The sequence below is a fragment of the Lepus europaeus genome, chromosome 6, assembly GCF_033115175.1.
Source record: "Lepus europaeus isolate LE1 chromosome 6, mLepTim1.pri, whole genome shotgun sequence".
Lineage (NCBI taxonomy): Eukaryota > Metazoa > Chordata > Mammalia > Lagomorpha > Leporidae > Lepus > Lepus europaeus.
In genome coordinates, this window is record NC_084832.1 from 119,647,358 (window position 1) to 119,673,258 (window position 25,901).

The 25,901-nt window shown below is 44.7% G+C and overlaps 1 protein-coding gene across 1 annotated transcript in view; it reads left to right on the top strand.

The window, feature by feature from the left end:
* The window catches only part of MRPS35 (mitochondrial ribosomal protein S35), a 36,383-nt gene extending 15,481 nt beyond the window's left edge, over positions 1 to 20,902 (top strand). Inside the window, exons 6-8 of the mRNA XM_062195010.1 lie at positions 4,277 to 4,386; positions 7,522 to 7,591; positions 20,540 to 20,902. Of these exons, the coding sequence (XP_062050994.1) occupies positions 4,277 to 4,386; positions 7,522 to 7,591; positions 20,540 to 20,806 (447 nt within the window). The 3' untranslated portion in view covers positions 20,807 to 20,902. The remainder of the gene's footprint in view (positions 1 to 4,276; positions 4,387 to 7,521; positions 7,592 to 20,539) is intronic.
* Positions 20,903 to 25,901: the final 4,999 nt, after the last annotated feature.

Here is a 25,901-nt window from a genome sequence, read left to right on the forward strand (position 1 = left end):
ACAGAGCGTATGTAAGAAGGACTTGGAACATTTTATACAGGCCAGAAAATAAGGAAATGTTTAAAAACCAAAGATGGGGGCATGGCAGAGGAGCAGATGGGCCAAGTAAGAGACCCAGTTACCAGGGCTGGAACAGTGTGAGCAAAAAATAATGTATCATGGAATTATATCCAGATATAAAATAAATGCCCATACTTGCATAAATAAGTGAACAAAGAAATAAATGAAGGAGAAGGGACAAGTCTTTCATATAGAAGAATCCCACATTTCTCTAAGATACAAGGTGAATTCCTAGACAGAAGTGGGCTGGTGGTGGATGGGGACTCAGAGGTATCTGGAGAGGGATAAGGAGTGACCATTAACAGGACTTTTTTCATGGTGATAAGCATCTCTTGGATCAGATAGTGGCACCAGTGACACAAGTCAGAATATATGAAAAACCACTGAATTGCACATTTTCAAAGGGTGAAATCTGTAGTATGTAATTATGTATCAATAAAGTTGTATTAAAAAGAAACAAATACATAAGAAATCAGTATATCACTGAAGTTATCAAATAAGCATTATTAAATCAAATAAGCATTATTAAAAGGAACAAATCATCAACCTGAGTAATATTCAATGACATGTAAATTTTAAGTGTAGGATAAAGTGTTTACCTATCAAGTTGATTTGTAATAATATCCAAGTTGCTGAGTACATAGGAACACAGGCTTTCTCACAGTGCTACTCTTTTTCACAGTTTCCAAAAAGAGTTAAATCCTTTGACATGATAGTTCTCCTTTTAGAAGTTATCTTAGAAATATATACAAATGTTACTCTCAATATTACATCTGATAGAGCACTCTAACCCCTTGCACCATCCTTGTTTGTAGAGAGTGTTTCACGTATTTAGACAGTAATCAATGTATGTACCTCCTTTTTTGTTAAATACAGGCATTTGAAGATACCTATGAACTCAGCTTACTGTGATTTGAAATATCGATGTTATTTTGAGAATAATCTTTTTGAAAAATACCAGCTTGAAAAAAAAGATGTCACGATTCTTTTCATGTTGTGAAAGGCAGAAAATGAATGTCATTCAGCTTGAAGTTCAAGTATTAATCTAGGTTTGACTAACAGTTTTGCAGTGCCTTTGAGTGCTAGCAGGTGGCGTGAGTGTACCACCTTACTGTTCCTGAAATATTTATGAGTTTTAACATAAACTCGGTATAGATTTTTGAACATTAAACTATTGATGTGATTTGAGTTTTACAGCAGTTGTTACAATAATGAATGACATCGCTGCCAGTTTTTTGGACCACTTTGTATCCAAAAAACTAAAATACTTACGTTTTAAATATATTTTAATGTATTGTTAAACATTATTAGAATTTCATTGAAGGAGGGCCGGCGCCGTGGCTCAACAGGCTAATCCTCTGCCTAGCCGTGCCGGCACACCGGGTTCTAGTCCTGGTCGGGGCGCCGGATTCTGTCCTGGTTGCCCCTCTTCCAGGCCAGCTCTCTGCTGTGGGCCAGCAGTGCAGTGGAGGATGGCCCAAGTGCTTGGGCCCTGCACCCCATGGGACACCAGGAGAAACACCTGGCTCCTGCCTTCGGATCAGCGTGGTGCATTGGCCGCGGCGGCCATTGGAGGGTGAACCAACGACAAGAGGAAGACCTTTCTCTCTGTCTCTCTCTCTCATTGTCCACTCTGCCTGTCAAAAATAAAAAAAATTAAAATAAATAAATAAAAAAAGAATTTCATTGAAGGAAATTTTAAAATTACTACCTTCTCAATGTATTATAAAACCTGTTCATTTTTCTGTATATATCATCTCTGTGTTCATGTGTATGTGCATATATTTGCATGATTATAATGCAGGCATATTTTATTTTCTTATAAGTCATTCTCCACCTTGTTATCAGCTACCATAAGTGGGTTGTTTTGTTCGTGAAGCTGATAATCTGGTGGTTGATACATGTTTGTCCCAGAGGTCTGTGGCAGTTCACACTGTCTGCCATGTGTGAACATTGGATTGGCTTGATCCCTGCTAGTTCATATTTTACTAGTTTAGTTTTTTTAAAGTGTGCTTATTTATATTTTCTTGAGTTCAGATTTTTGAAAAATATCACAGTGCTTAAAAAAGCGGTCTATCCTCCCTGTGAAAACTTTGTGCGTATTCATTCAGCAAGTGAGTGTTGCATGCTTTTTAAGTCATAGGCCATTGCCAAGAACAAAATAGCTGTCATGCTTGCTTCTCAAGGGAATGCATTTTCAGGGGAAAAAAAGAGGAGATGAGCGGGCTGCTGCCGTGTGGTGTCTTGAGGGCCGTGCAGGGTTATTGAAGTGACATAGAACCGTATGTCACTGCACAGTGCCCTGGAGCCTCTGTTTCTCAAGCAGTTACACCTCGTTGTTGATCTTAGTGTTTTCCATGGGAAATGACTGTATGGTTGCTGTGGTTCGGGTATGGTTGGAGTTCGTTCCCCCAAGTGTTCACTTGTTGGGAGGTTGGTCCTAGGTGTGGCTGTGTTGAGAGGTGGTGAGGCCCTCAGGAGGTGGAGCCTAATGGGAGGTCCTTAGGTCTCTGGGGATGCAGACTTCAAAAACATTCGGGTAGTTCTTATGGGACACTGAGTTGGTCCAGCTTTGTGCTAACGTGCCTTGGAAGGCAGCAGGTAAGTGCCCGAGCTTCTGCCACCCACATGGAAGCCACATAGAGTTCCTGACTGCTGGCTTCATTGTGACCCAGCCCTGACTATAGAGGGAATTTGTGGGAGTGAACCAGTGGTTGGAAGATACTTGTGTCTATTTCTCTTACTCTGCCTTTCAAGTTGATGAAAATAAATGAAAGGTTTTTTTTTTTTTTTTTTTTTTTTTTAAGAGATTATTATTTGAGAGGCAGAGTTACAGACAGGGAGGGAGAAACAGAGAAGATCTTTCATTCACTGGTTCACAATGGCCACAATGGCCGGAGCTGGGCCGATGGGAACCAGGAGCTTATTGCAGCTCTCCCATGTGAGTGCAGGGGCCCAAACACTTGGGCCATCTTGCACTGCTTTTTTAGGCCATAAGCAGGGAATGGATCAGAAGAAGAGCAGGCAGACAAGAACCTCCACCCATATGAGATGCTGGTGTTGCAGGTGGAGGCTTAGCCTAGTACACCACAGCACCAGCCCTGTAAGGCATTTTTTTAGAACTATGTTTGGGGTAGATATTGTGGCATAGCAGCTGAAGCTGCAGCTTAGGACACCTGCATCCCATAATGGATTGCCTAACGATCACGTCCTGGTGGCTTCACTCGGATCCTCCTTTCTGCTGACGTGCGCTCTGGGAGGCAGTGATGATGGCTCACATACTTGGGTTCCTGCCACCCATGTAGGAGACAGGGATGGAGCTCCTGGTTCCTGGCTTTGGCCTGGCCCAGCCCTGGGTGTTATGGGCATTTGAAGAGTGAACCAGTTTATGGAAGAGAGTTTTCCTGTCTTCTCTTGCTGTGCCTTCAGATAAATAAATAAAGTTGAAAAAATATTTTACAAGTATGTTCATTTATTTCAGTGTTTCTTAAGAACACTGATTCCATGAGATGACCTTTGAAAACTAAAATCATATGTCAAATAAGTTTGACAATCATTTACACACCAACCCTGGATCTTGAAATTCCAGAAAGCTCATTAGTATATTAACTGCTCTAAGAAATGGTACCATGAAGAACCCAGCTTAACTCAACATTTTTTAATGTAACCTTAAATAATTCTCCTGAATACCTATGAGAATAGTGTTAACATTTGAGAAGCAGCGATGTTTTGATACCTCCCCGATGTGATATTTCAGTCTCCTTGAGATGTCTATAGCTTTTAAAAGAATAAATCTCCCCAAGCCAGTTGGAGTGATACAGGTCTCATAATTACATAGTAGAAATTTCTTAAAGCTCTTAAGTTTTATGCATTTATTTCTGCATTCCAGCTTTCCTGACACTAATTGAGTTTAATTCTGTTAGTGCTGCTCATAAGCACCCTAATTTCATTTACTGAAGAGACATGTTATTAGTTCTTTCAAGAAAGGTTCCAGTGCCCAGCTTTCAGAGGACTAACAGCCTGTTCCCCTCCCTTTTTCCCATGAATACAGTCATGATGCGTGCCAGCTGCTCACTCTGTACAGAAGGAGCTTGGAAAGCTTGCTTTCTAGTGGGTTTAATGTTAATGTAAGCAACATAACTACCTTTTTTTTTTTTTTTTTCATTTAATTGTGTGAAGTACTTTTTTTCAAATAATTTTTCTTGTATTTTTTAAGGTTAAACTTTCCAGTTTGAATTTAGATGACCATGCAAAGAAGAAATTGATTAAACTTGTAGGAGAACGATACTGCAAGACCAGTGATGTGCTGACCATCAGAACAGACAGGTAAAAATAGAGCAGCTCAGCTCCCTGGTCTCACGAGTGTCTTCACTGTCCTCCAGTCCCCTGGCAGCTTCTTTGAAGTTGCCCTGGGGCCAGTGCTGTGATGTCGTGGGCTAAGCCTCTGCCTGTGATACTGGCGTCCCAAATGGGCACCAAATCCCATTCAAATATCTGCTGCTCCTCCTCCAGTCCAGCTTTCTGCTAATCGCCTGGGAAAGCAGTGGAAGATGGCCCAAGTCCTTGGGCCACTGCACCTGCATGGGAGACCTGGAAGAAACTCCTGGCTTTGCACTGGCCCAACTTCAGCTGTTGCAGCTCTTTGGGGAGTGAGCCAGTAGATGGAAGACCTTGCTCTGTTTTTTCCTCTCTGTCTATAACTCTACTTCTCAACTAAATAAATAAAATACTACAAAAAAAAAAAAAAAAAAAAAAGCAAGAAGTTGCCCTTTCTGGGTCACCCTGCAGTGTCGGAGACATCATCAAGTTTGTATTTTTAGTATCCTCATTTGCGCTGAGCTCTACGTGTACAGGGAGGCTTACTGAGCCAGTCTTAATGTGGATGCATCCATGTATGTAAAACTCAGGGACAGTACTAGAAGACAAAAGTGTGGTTTGTTTAAACAGGTGGGATGGGGGGGGTGTTTTCTTAATTAGCTTTGTGATTTTAGAATCACAGCAGTATCATTATTTGCTCACACCCCCAATTTGGAAGTTTAACATACTAGAAATTATATTATTTGCAGTTATTTCAACGTGATAGAAATAAATTGTGTGTTTTTTTTTTGTTTGTTTTTAAGATTTATGTATTTATTTGAAAGGCAGAGAGGCAGAGAGAGAGGTCTTCCGTCCACTGGTTAATTCCCCAGATGGCCACAACAACTAAAGCTGGGCTGATCCGAAGCCAGAAGCCTGGGGCTTCTTCCGGGTCTCCTATGTGAGTTCAGGGCCCCAAGGTCTTGGGCCATCTTCTACTACTTTCCCAGGCCATAGAAGAGAACTAGATTGGAAGTGGAGCATCTGGGACTTGAACCAGCACCCATATGGGATGCGGGCACTGCAGTTAGAGGCTTTACCCACGTTCCTCAGTGCTGGTCCCTATATTTTTATACAAATCACTATTTGTTAAGGGATTATGAAAATCTGAAGAGGATCAAAGTTCCTTACTGAATGAAGTATCACCAAAGGTATGGGGGATTATCGTGATTATTGGAGTATCACTGACCTTCGTTAACCTAAAGCCTATACCTCTGCTTATGCCACATAATAACCAGTAACCTTCGCTCAACATGAAATAGGATCCAAGGAAGTCCTCATTGTTTCCAGGGCTACATTAAATAATCCCCACATTTGATGTGAGCTCAACTAGATTCAGGCGGAAACCCGTAGTATTCTGCAGAAACGTGGAACCTGAAATTTCCCCACAGGAGAAAATTTATTGATGGCTCTGGTTTATTCCCTCCCAAAAGACCAAATGGAAGTGAACAGATTTTACTGTCGTCATAACAAAACAGAAGATGAAGCTTAGAACTAGGTCACTTGGCCCTTCCTCTTCTGGTCTCCTCCTGCCAGGTTACAGTGTTTACATCTCTTAGTAGCCCACTTTGCCTTGGTGCAGTGGGGCTGCACCTACTCAAGCCTCAGCAGTCTTCTTTGTAGTGTTAGCCTTTGTTTGTCTGCCATAGCCACGCTGCTGCCCCACGATAACTTTGCTTTCCCTGGGAGACAGAGCGCCTTGCCTTCCTTACTGTGTGACACTGTGTGGGGCTGTGGTTGGCACACTTACAGAAGGCTCGACAAGTTGTAGGGACATTCACCATTCACCACATTGACTGTTGGCACGAAAAGCCTTCTCATTCTATAAAATAGAATTTTACAAATTTTATAAAATTTTATAAAATAGTTCAGTGTTCCCTTAAATAGGTTTCTACAAAGTTGAAGTATGTAAAAAAAAATCTTGGAGTTCAAAATTAAAATTATTAAATTATATGTGGGGAAATTTATCGGGACATTTTTATAAGAATCTCAGAACCAGGATAGATAATTGTAAAAACAGTTTTAAATTTATCATAGATAAATTTATGAGTTAGGTAATTTTCATTTGCTGTAAAGAGAACTTATTAGTAAGTTTTTACTAGATGGTTATTTTTCCTCTAGAATTATACTTCGGTTATTTCTAAATTATGTCAAGATATAAAAGACTTAAAAAAAGACATTGCTTTTGAGAAAAGTGTGTGGGCAGGTGTCCTGTCACCTTGCCTTTCCCAGTGTGAAAGAATTGGCAAGTCTGGGTATTAACTGGGTCTTATATTGCAGTTCCTAGTGATGGCAAGAAGGAACATGACACACACACAGGCGGCAACAGGGTGGAGGCAAGAGACGCTTAGGAACCACTGCTTTCTGTTAATAGCAGAAAGTGCAAAATAGATTTGCAATACATTAGGTTAGGCCTTCCCTGTCACTAGAAAATGTAAGGTTGATGTTGTATTTTTAGTTTGTGCGACTTAAAAACCACTTTTGGATGTTATCCTTTGAAACTCTTAAGTATCTGGTAATACTACTTTTTGTGTATATGGTGGGTGTGTGTTTCATGTTAACAACTGTTTCCTTTTCTGTATTTTATTTCTCTAAAAGATGAATGTGCCATTCCATAAGCATTTCGAAGTCTAACTTAGGTTATTCCATTTTAAACGCAGCAGCAGCAGCAGCAGCAGCATAGGATAGTGTAGTTTAGCCCATTCTTAGAGGAATTGTCCCAGGGAAGACAAAGGCTGACGTTTCGATTGCCTTCCATCATGTGTTTGTTTTTTAAGTAAACTCATATGCTGTCTTCCAGCAGGTTCTTAGCACTGAGATGGTGAAGGAAACTTTGATTGGATCCAGTCATTAAAAATAGCATAAAACAGTTACATACAAATTAGTGACAAACACAAAAGAACACTCTAATAAAGATAAAAATAACAAGTATTTAATATATTCAATAATGAACTCTACAAACCATTCTTATTCTGAGAGCAGAATTTTCCAAGAGCAGAGAAAGAATACTTGAAAGTCGGATATTCTGCATATAGTATATTACATATTTTGCAAATCGTTGTGTATACTGAGGGTTTACAGTCTTCTCTTTTTTCTCTTATAAAGGTGCCCTTTAAAGAGACAGAATTACGACTATGCAATATATCTACTAACAGTTTTATACCATGAGTCTTGGGTAAGTTGTGTGTTCATTTTAATGATTTTGTCAGTGTAATTCAAATCATGTTAGCCTTTCAAAATAATTGTGTGCAGCAAGTACTCAGTTGAATGTTATGGGAACTAGGAATAAGCTAAGTGTGTATGAAATGTCACAGGGGCTTGTACTGAGGTGAGAGGTGAAGATTTTGAAATAGATTACTTAGTTCATCTCTGGATCTTCGTGAAATCATAGGCTCCAACTCCTTCACGTTCAGTTTCTTACTTCAGGTAGAACCTTTAGAGGTTTCTTAATTTTTTTTAATCTTGTTTTTGTTTTGTGTGACTTTAATTTGTGTGGTTAGGAAGAGTACAGTCATCAGATGTGTGACTTGAGAATACATAATTCATCCTGGTTTTTAAATAAATTATAGAGCAAAGTTCCAAAACTTTGTAGAAAGATATTTTAAATGTTTATTAAAATTCTTAGTTAACACATAGACTTTTCTGTGAGTTTTGGCAGGCATACTTTGAGAACAACGAAGGGCAATGAGTCCTTTGAACAGTGCTGAAAGTAGGCTTATGTCTGGTCGTCCTGAGTTTGCGTAGAAGTGTGTGTGTTTATAAGGAAGATTGTGCTGTACAGGGGCATCAGCTCATCTGACTTAGAGTTGGTGGCTAATATGCTTAGGTAGCTCAAGGAAGTGGGAGGACAAAGAAGGGCTGGAGTTTGGGTGTGAGAGAGGTAGAGGGGTAAGAATCCTTATGTTCCCAAATCTGTGTTAAATACATGAAGTTGCATTCCTTAAATAATTTTTAAAAATAATTTTCATTGAAATTACAATTATGCATTCAAATTAAAATTTTTGTAGTTTGGTGCCCAGTATAAGCAGCTCAATAGCATTTTCTCTTAGGAGAAATACTTCATAATGCTTACTAAGAAATACTCTTAGGAGTATTTGAAGGCATAGAGTAGTTGGAGATGTTTGAAGGACAGAATTGTTTTGTGTGACTTAGAGGCACAGGAACGTGGAAGAGGCAGTGAGGTCGACTTGAGCTTACCAAGTGAGACATTTGTATGAGAGCCATTCAGAGGTGCAGTGGCTGCTTTGATGGGTGGACAGTGTTCCATCCCTCACCGCTGAGTGGACAGACGGGCAAAATAGCATGTTCTTGGAGTGGTCGTGGCAGCAGTTGCCTTTGGACCATCCTTCCAGGCTTGAGACAGCAGGATTTTGTGAACACACATAGCAGTAATTATCCACACTGCCTGCAGCGTTTTCCCCCTTCTCCCCTCTATATAAATATCCTGTCTTTTCCTCTCAAGATTTATTTATTTGAAAGGGAGAGACAGGAGAGAGACAGAGATCTTGATCCACTGGTTCGCTTCCCACAGGGCTGCAGCAGCTGAGTCTGGACCGGGCCGAAGCCAGGAGCCCACAGCTGCATGCAGGCATGCAGGTCTGCTGCCTGGGTGACAGGGGCCTGAGTACTTGGGCCATCTGCTGCTGCATTCCCAGACACACGAGCAGGGAGCTGGACTGGAACCAGCACTGCGGTGTGGGATGGTGGTGTCAAAGGCAGTGGCTTCTGATGTGCTGTCATGCCAGCTCCTCGCAGCATTTTCATTGTAGTAGTAACTAAAACAGTTTGAACCCAAGAGAATGAGTGAAGGGGAAAGAAAGAGGCTATATTTCAGGGTTAGTGAAGAGTGAAAACTACTACCTACCAACTATTCTTTTGAGGTGTTGTCATTATCGTAATTAATCTGGATTTTCTAGTTCCTGGCTTCAGGAACAACCTCATAATAGCTGTTAATCTCTCTTTCCTGTCAATTGATTATAGGAATGCCTTTGGCTTAAGCCAATTAAGTTCCTTTTTGAACCAGCAGTATGGCTGAATTAACTACAGCTCTGGGGCTACTGCTTAAAGAGTTAATAACAAACAATAAAAACCAGCCAGTTTTGAGGTTCTTATTTTGCCAACAGCCTGTAAAATGAATTTGCCCCAAAGGAAATGACAGGCATAAATTACCTGAGAGTTGCCTTACTGGGTTCTTTCTGTACTTCCACATAGAATCCAAACAAACTCTATTCCGCATTCACTGCCCTTTGATCTGTAATGCTAATTGCTGCGATGCCAGGATGAGTAGCCACCTGTAACCGGCCTGAACAGCGCTGAAGAATTCCTGTGTGTAAACGGGCTCTTGGTCCTTTCTCAACGAGGACATCGGTGAGGAAGCTTTAAGAGAATGCAGATGTGCTGTAAATTTTGCAGAGCTACTGGAACAGAATTGTTAATGAATTGAATTTTTTTTTCCTTCACCAGCATGAAATTCATACTTGAAAGTGATGTTATTTCCTGATCTTTAAGTCCAGTATTTAGAGAGCCACTTGTTAATTCATTACTTTATTTTTTATAGGCTGGCTTCTGAGCATTTAGTGCACAAAGATGTGCTGTCATTGGCTTTATAGCACATCCTTGGAGGTTGCCTCTTAGCATTGAGAAGAAACTAGTTGGTCATTATATGGAGTGGATAGCACTGAAGCTTTCAGAAGAGTGTGCATCTGGACTTGAGTGGAGGATTTTCCTGTTAGGATACTCAGAACAATTTAAATATAGAAGTCTGGAAGTCGACTTCAGTGAGCATAGACATCACACAGCAGGGACCTCATAAGGTTTTTAATTTGGTTGTTTGTTTCTTTCAGAAATTTAAATGACAAGGTTCTCACTGCATTATTTTCAAAGTTATCCACAGACATTTGCTTCCCTGAGCTTATTTCATGATTCAATTCCATATATTGCAATGTTAATAGTATCTGTATGTTTTTAAGAAAAGATTCCTTGTAGTAAGATGCATCTCTTTAACAGGAAGTATATATTTTCATTCTGCACTTTTTGCAGAAACTTACTGATATTACAGTGTTCATTAAAGCTTACAAATAATTCCATCTTCTTGTGGCCTCTTAAGTTTATGCATTGAGGAGCAGTTAGGTCTTTGTTTCAAGGCCATAGCTTATCATTAGCACAGGACACAGAGCTAACCTGTGGCTTCACAGGCTCCTTTGCTTTCCACGGTGTATTTGATTTTGTCTGTCTTGGTTTCCAGAATATTAAGAAGTATATCTAGCTGCTGTGTGCCATCTTTTCAGTCTTAGCAACTCAGGAGTTGAAAATTCATCTGCTCCATACCTTGCGTCCGGCAGTGGATGCTTCAGCCTCAGCTCGAAGCTTTTTAAAATACGGACATTCACAGATACCACAGACTCCAGATTCCCGCTGAGAGGCCCAGGCGAGAGTGTCCCTACGAGGGCTCCACAGGGCACCCTAAGCGGGACTTCCTCTCCCCCCCTCCCCTCTGCCCCAAGAAACCTTTTATTTAAGGAAACTTCTTGGTTTTATACTTACAACTTTAGGGATATTGTGGTTCTTCCCAGCATACCTGCTCTCCCACCCCTCTGCCTCCTCCGTCTCCCATCCCCAGTCCTATTCACCACTAAAATCCATTTTCAATTAACTTTATACACAGAAGACCAACTCTATACTAATAAACCTACATGAAAACAAAACAAAAAACAACAAACTGTTCAACAGTTGACACAAGGGCTGTTCAAAGACATTGCATCTTGAAGTTAATTTCACTTTTTTTTTAACTTGAAAGAAGTACCCAAGAGTGATACATCTTTTGCAAGCATTTAGACATAATTATAATACAACTCTTTGAGGACAGAAGTCCTGCATGGGGAGTTAGTGCACAGTGACCCCCTTGTTAATTTAACAATTAACACTCTTATATATAATGTCAGTGATAACCTGAGGCTCTTGACATGAGCTACCTAGGCTATGGAAGCCTTTTGAATCCACAGACTCTGTCAGTATTTAGACAAGGCCATAAGCAGAGTGGAAGTTCTCTCTTCCCTTCAGAAAAAAATACCTCCTTTGATCACCACTTCTTTCCACTGGAGTCTCACCCACTGAGGTCCTTCATGTAGGACATTTTTTGCCACAGTGTCTTGGCTTTCCATCCTAAGCAGGACATTGAATGTCTTCCTAGTCTTTAAAGTGATAAAAAAAAACTATGAGGGGGCCAGCGCTGACGCACAGTGGGTTAATGCCCTGGCCTAAAGGGCCGGCATACCATATGGGCACCGGCTCGAGTCCCAGCTGCTCCACCTCCGATCCAGCTCTCTGCTATGGCTTGGGAAAGCAGTAGAAGATGGCCCAAGACCTTGGGCCCCTGCACCCACATGGGAGGCCTGGAGGAAGCTCCTGGTTCCTGGCTCCGGATTGGCGCAGCTCTGACCGTTGCGGCCAATTGGGGAGTGAACCATCAGGTGGAAGACCTCTCTCTCTGCCTCTCCTCTCTCTGTGTGTAATTCTGATTTTCAAATAAATAAATAAATATTAAAAAAAGAAAAGAAACTATGAGAAGCTTGGCCCATTTCTTCTAAGACCTAAGAACGTTTGTGTATGTGACTCTAGTATCAGAACTGAGAGGCTGCGGGGGAAATTGGGTTGAGAGGGGCAGGCAGGAGAATGGAGGGATCATGTCTGGTCTCTGTGTAGGAGTTTAGACTTGGTGTGGCAGGCACAAGGCAGTTGCTCTACACCTTTGGGGTGGCAACACCCTGAAGGGGGCTCCAGGGACATGCATTTGGTGGAGTGGCAAAGACCCTGCTTGGGACACCTGCCTCCCATGTAGTGGGGCCTGGGTGTGAGTCCGCCCCTGCTTCCAGTTCCAGCTTTTGCTAATGCACACCCTGGGAGGCGGCAGGTGATGGCTCACATACTTCAGCTTCCACCACCCACATGGGAGACCAGGGCTCTTGACTTTCACCTGGCCCAACTCTTGCCTTTCTGGGCATTTCGGGGAGTGTACCAAAGAATAAGTAAAAAAAGGTGACTTGATTGTGATGCACTGAAGATGGCTCTTCTGTGTCTCTGCCTCTAGGCAAGACCTTGTTTCACATCTTAGACCAAGAGCGCACTGTTAGAGGAAGACATTCTTTCCCACCCAGTGGCTGAAGTCGGATGTTGGAGAGTTGCATGCTTTTCTTCCCTTTCTTCTGATGCCTCCTTGTAAGCCTTTTCAGTTTCAGGGTGAAATTTCTCTTAAAGCCACTTCCCACTCCATCCCTGTTGATGCAGTCAGTCCTGGTGTTTACCTGGATCCTGCTTCTGACCCTCGTGCAGCCCTGCCTCCTCTTTGTCCTCGTCACTGATAGCTGTCCAGCGGGGCTCCCTGACTCATCCCCTTCCGTATTCCTGTCAGGGGCGCTGTTCTGAAAAACAAGCCTGTTGCATTCTATTTCTTTATGAAATCCTTCAGTGGTTTCCCATTCCCCAGGGAAAAGGCACACTCCTTAGTGTGTCACCCACAGCGTTTTGCCGCCTTGTTGGCAGCTGCTTGGGTCATACAGGTTTTCTTTCGTTCTCCTCAGCCTGAACGGACACAGTATGTTCTTTTGTAATTTTATATATGTGATTTGCTCTTCATCATAGTTCTTGTTCAGCTATGCAAAGTCGTATAACATCAGTGCAACTCTGACATAATCTCTACTAGATGTGTCGTCCCCGGCCTTTGTCTCCCGTGCGTTCAGCTGTCCTCCTGTGACTTTATGGTGACTGACGGCATACACGCCTGCTTCACCCATTGGATGGAGACGTCACTAGGGGCAGGGGCTGTGCCTTTCATTTGCCTTTATGTTCAGGGCCTCTAGTACAGTGTCCAGCATATTAGCATTCGTGAAGTGTTTTCTAAAACTGTAAATTGAATTGAATTCCTTGACATACTCAGTTAAAAATTAGCTTTTGTAGCTGAAAGAATTTGTAATGATTTTTTGTTCACTTTTTATTCATTGTGAATATTTGCCTCTTTCTTTTTTTATGATTTTTCACATTACTTGGGATTTGTTTTTATGGTTAAGCTATTTGCCTTCATGTAGCACAGTGCTTTACTTGTAATCGTTGAGTAGTGGAATATTACTGTGATTCACGTCCCAAGCCAAGGGGGTTGTAAATACGACGGCAGGAGCTGACAGACCAGTGTGTTCAGTGGAGCAGATATTTCTTTGCTTTCTATGAAGCAGAATACATTGACCATTGCATAAATTAGCTATTATGTATTTTTCTTTGTATTAAATTTATACTTATAAGGGAAAAAGATGATTGTTTCGAATTAAGTTAGTCTTTTGATAGTCTTTTTTCTCTTGTCTCTGTGTTCCTAGAACAAGTTGTTCCACCACTAACAAGTAATGTGGTTTTGGGCAAATTATTTAATTGCTCTGGGCTTCGATTTCCTGGTCTGTAAAACAGATGATAATAGAGCTACTCGTGGGCTTGTGATGAGAGTTAAATGAGTTAATACCTGTAAGCAGTTAGAGTGGTGCCTGGCTGGTAGCGAGCGTTCTAATAACTCTTCAGCCTCAGCTTGTGCTGCCTGCCTCTCGTTGGCCTTCGTTCACTTCCCTGACTGTGCCAAGTGCTGTCCTGTGTCGAGGCCTTTGTGGATGCTGTTTCCTGCGCTGCGAGCACAGCCCTCACCTGCCTGGCTCCCGCTCAGCGTCGGGTCTCCAGCAGTGTCAGCAACTGTGCAGTGAAACCTGATTGAGTGAATAATCAGGCCAGCTGGGAAAGAGAGCAGGATCGCATGAAAGGGACGGTTGGGTCTGCTGGCTTCTCTTACTGCAGGTGGAAAGGTAAAGAGAAACCCTCTGTGTGTGAGAGTGATATGCATACTTAAAGTAAAAGCGGTGAAATTATAAATATGTGGTGGTCAGAGTATTTAAATAGGAATCTGCTGAAATGAATTGAACTCTTTGCCTAATGATGGTTAGTCAGCTGACCTGTGGTATTTTTAATTGCCCCAGCAATTTGAACATGCTGTTGTATGTGCTTTAAAGTGTATACATTCCAGCCATGCCTCTAAAAAGAAACTCTTAACAACAGTTCCACTGCAATGCTGTATCTGATTTTTCCCAAGGGTTTTTTTGTTTCTGTTTTCATTTTGGGGGGCTTTGGTGGTTTTTTGTTTGTTTTTTTGTTTTTGAGAGACCAAGTGACAGAGGGAGAATGAGATCCTATCCACGGGTTCATTTTTCAAGTGTCTACAACAGCCGAAGCTAGGAACCAGGAACCCCATCACCAAGGCCATCTCCTGCTGCTATCCTAGGTCTGTATTAGCAGGAAGCTGGATTCGGGAGCCAGAGCTGGGAATGGAGCCTGCGCTCCTGGTTCTTGGCTTCAGCCTGTGCAGCCTTGGCTCGTGAGGACATCTGTCTAGAGTACATTGTTGATTATTTGTTGACAGTGTGTAATTATCAAATCAGGATAATTAGCATTTCTGTCTTTAAACATCACTTGGGGTTGGAGCTACCACACTTACCTTTCTAGTTCTTCATAAAATACCCAAGTTGCTGTAAATTGGTCACACTACAGTGCTGTAGAAGTAGCATTCCTTCCTCCCGTTTAACTCTGGCATCCACTGTCCAACTGCCCCCGCCCCGCCCCTCCCCTCCCCTTCCTAGCCTGTGCTGATCACTCTTCTACTCTCTTCCCTGGAATATCGGCTATTCAGCCTCCACAAGTGACTGAGGACATGTGTGGTGTTTGTCTTTCTGTGCCTGGCTTATTTTACTTAATGTCTTCTAGTTCCATCCATATTGCCACAAAAGAGAGGATTTACTCTTTTGTAAAGGTTAGTTTTACATTTGTGGTGTGACTGGAAAATTAGCTTTATTTTTTAATTGTAGCAGCAGCCTGTTGTAAAATCTTGAGAAAACATTCCTAATCTACATGTCCTTACACAGAAAAAGCTTGCACTCAAAGCAGACTCCATGACAACAGGAGATAACTTAGTCTTTTTCAGAACAAATGCTTCACTTAGAAAATTTATTCTGATCTGTCATGTAGGTATCAAGAAGATAGGGATCAAGTATGAAAAACTTCACAGAAGTTTAGATCAGTGGCAAAGAATTCTTGTCTCTGTACATTTTATTTGTATAAATATCATGGTTCTGAGAATGAGGGTAATACAGTAAAACATTTGTGACATTTGGGCATACATTTATATATCCTCTAGCGTTTCAGTGGGGTGTTTGATAGCAGTAGTGGTGTGGTGCCATCATGTGTGCTTTGAAGACATTCTCCCAAAGGTTGGTAGAGACATTGTCTCCTCTCCAAACCTTCCACCTGGGTGCCTAGGATAATTGAGTCCCACACTTTGAAGTGTGTTTTTTTTTTCTTTTTAAGATTTATTTATTAATTTGAAAGAGTTACAGAGAGGCAGAGAGCTTCCATCTGCTGGTTCACTCCTCAGATGCCCTCAATGGCTGGAATCGCATCCGCCAGGAGCTTATTCCAGGTCTCTCATGCAGGTGCAGGGGCCCAAGCACTTAGACCTACTTCTGCTTTCCCAGGCCACAGCAGAGAGCTGGACTGGAAGTTGAGCAGCGGTGACTGGAACTGGTTCCCACATGGGATGCCAGTACTGCAGGCGGCAGCCTCACACACTAAGCCACAGTGCCAGCCCCTGAAGTGTGTTTCTAACAGCAGAGGCTTACTCAGTGTTCCGTGAGCCATCCCGGAGTTTCTGGGTGTGCCCTCCTTCCGGTGTCGCTCAGAGAAGTCTCATGCAGTCCGTTCTTACCAAGACGCAGGCTCAAGAAACTCTGCCGGTTCCTTAGTGGGCGATGAGGCTGAAGTGTAAACTCAGCTCTGGGAGTCAGTGTGAGCCAGTCAGAGGTGTTTCACCCTCTCGCTATCATTTTGAAACACAGAAGTCTTTGGGAAATGATAGTCTGCTTATTTGGTGGCAAAAATGTGGCCTAAATGAATGACAAGCTATTTATAGTCTGTGTTTATCGCACTTTGTGTGAACAAGTGTGCAGCACCCTCTGGGGGTGTTCTAACAAAACATGACACATGCAGTGTACTGACTTCTGGAACCCTCCAAGAGAGTGTTGCTCTCTATGGAACCCTCCAAGAGGTTGTTGGTGTTTAACTCCTGTATTACTTACTTTTCTGACCTGTAGAGATGCTAAAATCTACCCTAGTAGAATGTCATAGAAATCTATTGTATAGACAAATGAACACACCTCAGCATTTGAGAAACCTGGTGTGTTTGAGTATTGGGTTGTTAGGGGTTGTTCCGTTGTGGAGCTTCCATCCAGCTGTGCAGAGTGTGGTCCTAGAACTGGAATGTGTGGAAAACAAGAGTGTCGCATAGCCTGCCGCTGCACTCTGCTGAGCCTTGTCAGTCACAGAGCCTGGCTTGTTTACCCCACCTGTGACTGTTCCGAGCAGAGGTGCTCTTCTGTACATGCACGCTGTCCCCAGCATGGGCTTCCCTGTGCTTCCTTGTCATTGTGCACGGGGAAATTGGGCCAGCACCGTGCTGTGCCGTGGCTGCTCCTGGTGCTGCAGGTTCACCTAGCCACCTTGTGGGTCCAGGGATTCATCGTCTGTAATGTGACTTGGCAAACCAGTGCAAAAGCTTATGTACTATGGCCGGCACTGTGGCGTAGTGGGCTAAGCCTCTGCCTACATCCCATATGAGCGCTGGTTCATATCCCGGCTACTCCTCTTCCAATCCAGCTCTCTGCTATGTTCTGGGAAAGCAATAGAAGATGGCCCAAGTGCTTGGGCCCCTGCACCTGCATGGGAGAAAAAGCTCCAGGGCAGGTCGGCCCACCTCCAGCTGTTGTGGCCATTTGGAGAGTGAACCAGCGGATGGAAGACCTCTGCCTTTCTCTCTTTGCCTTTCCCTTTCTCTGAGACTACGTCTCAATCTTTAAAAAAAGAAACAAGTACGTGTACTGAGGCCAGTGCCTAGCAGGTGAGGCCACCGCCTGTGATGCCCACATCCCATATGGATACTGGTTCGAGTCCTGGCTTTGCTACTTCCAATCCAGCTCCCTGCTAATGCAACTGGGAAAGCAGTGGAGGATGGCACAAGTACTTGGGCCCCTGCACCTGATGGAGTTCCAGGCTCCTGGCTTTGGTGTGGCCTAGCTCTGGCCATCACAGCTATTTGGGGAGTAGACCAGCAGGTGGAAGATCACTCTTTCTCTCTTTGTCTCCTCTCCCTGTCTTTCTGTAACTGCCTTTCAAATAAATAAAATTTGTTTTCTGTTTTTTTTAAGTGTGTGTTCTACGTGTAAGGGGAGGGTAACTGCAGTGTTGGAAGTTCCAGTACTAACATCTGGAAGTCAGGCAGGATGCACAGCGCATTGTGAAATGAATGTGGTGGCTCCTTTAGTTAGGAGTACTTCACCTGCAAGTTAGAACACGAGGAACCTGGGACACTGTGGTGAAGCCGTCAAAGCATTTCTGAGAATAGGTAGAACCAGTGATACATTCAGTTCAGTGCATTCGATTTTTCAAGGACTGACCTGTATTCCTTCTCTGAATATTACCGTAGAAATTATGGGTAGGGCAGGTTTTGTTTTTTGTTTTTTACATGTAGGAATTCAGAGTTTGACTTGGAAATTGCCTGCAGTAGGGTTGTGGGGCAGAAACGCAACAGGAAGCTGTTTCTGGTTGTCCTTGCTCCTCTGCCATGCCTCGGGCCCTCTCCCCAGATGCAGCAGGGACAGAGCTGACTGCTGGGGGCGGTATTGCTCAAACATGAGCTGGGGTGTGGTTCCAGCCATGACCTCAGTAGAAGGAGGCACCCCACTTTGGGGGTCAAAAAAGACAGCTTATATTGTACTGGTTTTTCTTGAAGCATAGTGTCTCAGTTTGAAGGAATCCAAGGGGATTTCTTCTTAGAGGGGTCTCAGGTGGAGTGGTAGGGGGGAATCTCTTCCTTGGGCCTGAATGGGCTTGCTGACTCGGGAATCCCCAGAGGCCTCTAAGGTTCGCGTGACTCCTTTCCCCGGAGAGCAGATTTTCAGTGCTGTTTCCTCTGTCTGTGGGCTCTGGCAGTGGCGATGGGGCAGCAGGGGATGTAGGGAAACAGCTCACCTGCTTCGTGGGGCCCACTTAGCTCTCAGGTGCCTTGGGGCTCTGTCAGATCACACTGGGCTCGCTCTCACAGGGACTTGTCAGGTGGCATATCACTTCTGACATCCTCACAGACGTGCTGCCTCCTCTTACATTGATTTACCACCTCTGAAAGTTGTTGCTCAGGAGGGGGTGTTTAGCTCAGTAGTTACACCGCTGCTCAGGACACCTGCAGACCGGATCCCGGTGCATGACTCTTCTGCTTCTGGCCCAGCTTCCTGCTAGTACACCCTGGGGGGCAGCAGGGTATGGCTCAGTCCTTGGGTCCCTGCCACCCACACGGCAGAAGTTCTGGGCTGTTGGCTTTGGCCTGGCTCAGAGTTGGCCAAGCAGATGGACGAACTCTGTCTGCCTTTCAAATCAAGTGAAAATAAGTGTTTTAAAAAGTTGCTACTCAGAAGACTGGATGACTTTATTATAGAGTATTGTTAGATGTTCATTTGAAAAAGAATGTGGCTGCCATTTCATACTTCTTTGAACCAGAGCATATTACTTAATAGCTGTGTTGCTTAATTTTGCACAGGATGTTGCATCTCCGGTTAAATCATAAACCTGAATTACAGTACTCTAAAACCTACCAGTGTTGTCTAGCAGGAAATACCTTTATTTATTTATTTATTTATTTTTACAAGATTCATTTATTTATTTGAGAGGCAGAGTTAGAGAGAGAAGTCTTCCATCTGCTAGTTTACCTCCCAAATGCCACAGCAGCTGGAGCTGGGCCAGTCGGGCCAGGAGCTTCTTCCTGGTCTCCCACATGGGTGCAGGGCATCAGAATTTGGGCCATCCTCTGCTGCTTTCCCAGACCATTTGTGGGAGCTGGATCAGAAGAGGAGCAGCCGGGACTGGAACGTACACCCACGTGGAATGCCGGCGCTGCAGGTGGAGGCTTAACCTACTACGCCACGGCTCCAGCCCCCGGAAATATTTTTTGCAAGAAAAAAACAAGTAGTAACATAAAATGAATCATAACAAAACAAAATTCCAGAATATATCGAAGTCTGCGTATTATCTTTTCGTTACTGTGACTAACGTACCCAAGAACGAAGCAGGTTTCTTTCATGATTTAGAGCTTCACAGTGCAGCACTGGGTGGCCTCACAGGTCTGGCATCTGATGGGGGTGGAGGCAGGCGATGGTGGAGTGAGTGCGCAGGAGCCACCCCATGGGAGCCAGGCAGGGAGAAGCCCTGTAAACAGCCTGTGCCTCTCCAGGCCCCCCCATCACAGTGGTCTGAGCTCCCAGTGCTCTTTACTGCCACTGACTTACAGCCTTAAGATGTAAACGTCTGTGTGAGTCGGGGAGCCAGATCCTGCTCCAACCACAGCAGCTGTTGAGTGAGCCCAGGCGCTTGGTACCTCTCACCGTATTGGAATTCTCCCACGGCACTCTCCCCCGCTCCTCCAAAGGTAAGGGACACGTTCACCCCCAGCAGCGTGACGTGTTCATATGTTAGGGTTCAGGGAAGACCAAGTGCACAGAACGGGGTAGTCGGCGAGTGTGGCCAATGCACCCTGACGTAGAGAGTGTGCAGCCCTGGACTGCTGGGCGCGGGGTCCATACGGAGCCAACCAAGGCTGCCACGGTTTGCAAACCTCTATTTCTTTTAGCTCTTATTTATGTGTTTTCATTTTATTTGAAAGAGTGAGAGAGACCTTCTAACTACTGGTTCACTCTACAAATACCCACAACAGCCACAGTTGGGCTAGGCCAAAGGCAGGCACCCAGAAGTCCATCTGTGTCTGCCTGGTGGTGTCAGGGACCCAAGTACTTGAGCCATCACCTGCTGCCTTCCAGGAAGCTGGATTGGAAGCAGGAGTAGCTGGGACCCGAGTCAGGCACTCTGATACAGGATGTGGGCGTCACAGGCAGTCGCTTCATGGCCGTGCCACATGTCCACCCCACAAACTTATTTTCCCCTAAAATAAACAAACTCTCTTCTGATACTATTTCTCAGAATTCAGAACTCATTTGTTTTCTTTCAGAAAACTGAAGAATGGGAAAAATATAAAAGTGAGGCAGACATGGAGGAGTATGAATGGAAAAACAGCTCCTCAGAAAAAAACATCCTGGACACGCTTCTGCAGATGAGAGCCGCGGAGAAGGCAAGCGCCAGTGGCGAGGAGCTCCTGGCCACCAAGGAAGTGGACGAGTACAGGCGGTCTGTTGTCAGTCTGAAGAATGAGGGCGACAGCGAGAAGACCCTTTCGCAGTACAAAGAATCCGTGAAGAGACTCTTAAACTTGACGTGAATTGTGAAGTAAAAGAATGCCTGATTTGTTAATTTTGTGGCATATGTAATCAAGACTTCATTTAATATAAAATGAAAATGTTAAACCATTGCTTTACAGCCGAGTTGTAATTACTCCTCTCTTGCTAATGCACAATGGCAGTGATTATTCCAGAGTTTACTTATTTATGCACTGGGCATTGAGACTGATACAGGACCTCTTTGATTTCTTCGGGTTCTACAGTGCTTTATGCCTACTTAACAGCTTTAGTGTTCATATATGTACAGATATGTGCGCGTGTGTGTGTGATTTTTTTTCTTTTTTTTTAATTTATTGGAAAGGCAGTGGCCGGCGCCGTGGCTTAACAGGCTAATCCTTTGCCTTGCGGCGCCGGCACACCGGGTTCTAGTCCCAGTCGGGGCGCCGGATTCTATCCCGGTTGCCCCTCTTCCAGGCCAGCTCTCTGCTATGGCTCGGGAAGGCAGTGGAGGATGGCTCAAGTCCTTGGGCCCTGCACCCGCATGGGAGACCAGGAGAAGCACCTGGCTCCTGGCTTCGGATCAGCGAGATGCGCTGGCCACAGCGCACCGGCCGCAGTGGCCATTGGAAGGTGAACCAATGGCAAAAAGGAAGTCCTTTCTCTTTGTCTCTCTCTCTCACTATCCACTCTGCCTGTCAAAAAAAAAAAAAAAAAAAAAAAAAAAGCAGTTAGGAAGAGATAGAGGGAGAGATCTTTCATCTGCTATTTGACTCCTCAAGTGGCTACCACAGCTAGTGCTGGGCCAGGCTAAATTTAGGAGCCAGGAGCTCCATCCATGTTTCCCACATGGGTGATAGGGTCCTAAGCCCTTGGGCTATTTGCTGCTGCTTCCGCAGGCACATTAGCGGGGAGCTGGATTGGAAGTGGAGCAGTGGAACTTGAACTAGTGCTTATATAAAATACCAGCATCACAGCTGACAGTTACTGGTTTTTTTTTCTTTTTTGCTTTAAAATTTCTTTTTATTTTGTTTAAAGGCAGAGATAGATGGAAAAAGATCTTCTATGTACTAGTTATTATTAATTTTTTAAAGTTTTTTTTTTTTTTTTAATTTGAAAGAGTTAGAAGGAGAGAGAAAGAGAGAGGGATCTTGGGTATACTGGTTCACTCCCTAAATGGCTGCAGTGGCCAGAACTGGGCTGATCCAAAGCCAGGAGCCAGGAGCTTCTTCTGGGGCTCCCATGCAGGTGCAGGGGCCAAGGACTTGGGACATCCTCCACTGCTTTCCCAGGCCATAAGCAGAGAGCTGGATCAGAAGAGGAGCAGCCAGGACCAGTATGCCATCGCCGCAGGCACATGACAGTTCCAGTCTGTAATCACTGTTTTTGTCACCGCCACATTTCTTTCCCCACAATTTGGCATTTAGTGGTTGCTTTTGAACTGGGTTTGGGTTAGCTGGGGAGCAAGGCCTGGGACACAGCCACCTGACTTGCAGGTCAGTGCTGTCCACAGGACTGCCATCTGTCCTGTCCATCTCCATGCACAGTTGCTGATTCTGGTTAGAAACGGGTCCCCAGGAGTATTTTCTACCCTGACAGATTGTTCGGCCCCTCTGTCTGGGCAGTATTTTAAATTGAGCTCTGTGTGGCATGCTAATTCATATTCTGGGGCTAGCCTTGCTGTGCTGAAGCTTGCTGAAAAGTCAAAGTGAAGATTAAATGCACCCCTCTGGTTTTCTCAGAAGCTCCGCGGTTCAGGAGACGCGACAGAGGATGACCTCCAGTTCAGTCAATGCCATTCAATTCAGCTGTCAATTCAGCATCATTTTCAGTGTATCTGTAGGTCATTTCTCACCACTTCCAAAGGTATTGACAGGTGATTCATTTAAACTCAAAATGGGGTCCTGTTTGTGGCACAGTGGATGAAGTTGCCATTTGGGATGCTGCATCCCATATCCGAATGCCTGGTTTTAGTACCAGCCACTCCCTTCCTATCCAGCTTCCCACTAATGACCATTCTTAGAGGCAGTAGATGATACCTCAAGCACTTGAGTCCCTGCCAACACACGTGGGACACCTAGATGGAGTTCCTGGCTCTGGACTTCGGTCTTTGGAGTGAACCAGCTATTGAAAGATATCTGCTGATCTCTCTCCTTTGCTCTGCCTTTAAAAAAAGGAAAAATCAGAGTAAAGAATTATTCAGAGTTTATTTGCCTAAGAGACTTATTTTGCCTAAATTAGAGAATATAAATGAAAACGAAAAGGAATTTGGAAACAATTGCCCAGAACATTTGTTTAAAAAAAGGCATGATTTGGTACTAGCTAGGAAATAGGTTTTTTTTTTTTTTTTTTAAAGATTTATTTATTTATTTGAAAGAGAGAAGGAGAGGCAAAGATGGGTCTTCCATATGCTGGTTCACTCCCCAAATGGCCGCAATGGCCAGAGCTGCGATGTCCAAAGCGAGGAGACGGGAGCTTCCTCCAGGTCTCCCACGCGGGTACCTGGGCCCAAGGACTTAGGCCATCTTCCACCGCTTTCCCAGGCCATAGCAGAGATCTGGATTGGAAATTAAGCAGCCGGGTCTTGAACTGGTACCCATATAGGATGCTGGCACTACAGGCAGTGGCTTCACCTGCTACGCCAGAGCACTGGCCCCAGAAATAGGTTGTTAAGGACAATAGTATGGCCCTAAATACAGAAAGGAGGGAGAGAGTCGCGTTGTGTTCCATTGGAGGAGAATAATGAATGAGAAGTAGATAAAAATTTTTGTTTATTTGTTTTTATTTATGAAAGAGGTAGCGATTTCTTTAATATGTTGGTTTATACCTCATATGCCCACAACAGCCAGGGCTGGGCCAGAGCAAAGTCAAGAGCCAGAAACTTTCATTTGGGTATCCATATGGGTGGCAGGGTCTCAAGTATTAAACCATCACTGTGGCCTCCCAGGGTTCGCTAAAGCAGGAACCTGAGCCAGGAGTCTAGCCAGGTCCAGTGATAGGAGATGTGGGTGTTCCAAGCTGTGTCTTAAACACTGCACCAAACACCTGCCCCCAAGTGGTTTTCTGACCGTGTTTAGAACATCATCTAAGACGTGTCATTTAGACACATTCAGACACTCACACACAGAATTAGGAAAACTCAGATACAGAAACAGGGCTGAAGAAGAGATGTTTTGTGGAAGGTGAGTGGTGCTCACCTGGGAACCTGTGCAGAGGTGGCAGTGTAGGGTCTGTCCTGTGTCATTCTGCAGTGCAGATTAAAGAGTGAATGTGATGTGTAAGACGAGCTGCACCTGCTCAGGCCCGTGTCTCTGACTGGCAGTGCTCTGCATACTGTCGCCCGCTGGCGATAGGGGAGTGCCGTGTCCTGACTCCAGGGGCAGAGGACACCCAGAACCGAAGGTCTGGAATCCCCCCTGGACTCGAACCTTTGTGCTTCCTCCCTTGGGTGATTTTGGTGTGGATCCTTTCCTGGGAATCAGTCCTAGTTGCGAGTCTGAACAGCTTTTGTTAACTTCCGTGAGTCAGCCTGGGAAGCTGGGTTGGGGAATGCCCCTGAACTTAGAGAAGGGTGTGGGCAGTCCTGGAGAGGGCTGTGTCCTCTTTCGCGGTTTGCCCAGCTCCAAGCAACTAATCTGGAGACAGTAGACACTGACACCAAATGGCAAAATCGTAGGGCGGTAGGATTATTATTGAACTGCCGCACAAAGAGTGGTTGCTGCTGTAATTGGTGACTAAGCAGCATAGTGTGACGCTAGATCCTTGGGTTTTTTAAAATCAGGAGGTTGAGCCAGTGTGTGCACGGCGAGCACCGTCAAGTTCACCCTTCCTCTGAGGGCCCTACGAGACATTGTGCTCGCCTTGCTCACTTCCTGACTCCAGAATCTTTAGCCGTGGAGCTCGGAAGTGGCTTCAACACACAGGGAACTTAAAAAAAGATTGTTTCCTTAACTGTGGAATCCAGCTCACTCTTCACATGGTTCCCTTCCAGGACTGGTGTTTCATAATACTGAACAGTTAGACTTTTTTTTTTTTTAGGGTCTGGCTGGTTACAGTGTTGGGAAGATTTCCCGATTACTTCCCAAGTGAGTATATTGACCTTAGCCCTGAGATCTTTGGTTGTTTCATAATAAAACTATGAGTTTTCCACAGAATTTCTCTTTGGGCCCTTTGGTTTCCAGTAAGGATGTAGTTTCTAGTCCCAGATGTTTTGCTTCTTGGCTGACTGGCGTGGTTGCTACCCCGGTGCAGGTCTGTTCAGTGTCTGATGGTCAGAAGGAGGGGCTGAGGGCTGGCATTGGCACAGTGAGTATGCCGTGCGGGATGTCCACATCCCATTATCTGAGTCTCTGGGTTCAAGTCCGTGCTACCCTTCCAGCTCCAGGGAGAGAGTAGACGATGGCTTCCAGACTTGCACTTCTGCCAACCACGTGGGAGACCTGGTTGAAGGTCCTGGCTCCTGGCCCAGTGCTGCCTGCCATGGGCTTTTGGGGAGTAACTAGTGGGTGACAGATCTCTGTCTCTCTCTTTGAAACAGATAAAAATTCAGTTTTTAAAAATAAGATGTTAGCCGGCGCCATGGCTCAACAGGCTAATCCTCTGCCTAGCGGCACCGGCACACCGGGTTCTAGTCCCAGTCGGGGCGCCGGATTCTGTCCCGGTTGCCCCTCTTCCAGGCCAGCTCTCTGCTGTGGCCTGGGAGTGCAGTGGAGGATGGCCCAAGTGCTTGGGCCCTGCACCCACATGGGAGACCAGGAGAAGTACCTGGCTCCTGGCTTCGGATCAGCGCGGTGCGCTGGCCGCAGCGGCCATTGGAGGGTGAACCAATGGCAAACGGCAAAAGAAGACCTTTCTCTCTGTGTCTTTCTCTCTCACTGTCCACTCTGCCTGTCAAAAAAAAAAAAAAAAAAAGTTAAAGTAGGAGTTAAAGAAGAGGAGTATGGGGACTGGTGCTGTTTCACAGCGGGTTTAAGCCCCAGCCTGCGGCGCCGGCATCCCATATGGACACCGGTTCATGTCCCAGCTGCTACTCTTCCAATCCAGCTCTGTGCTGTGGCCTGGGAAAGCAGTAGAAGATTGCCCAGGTCCTTGGGCCCCTGCACCCATGGGGGAGACCCAGAGGAAGCTCCTGGCTCCTGA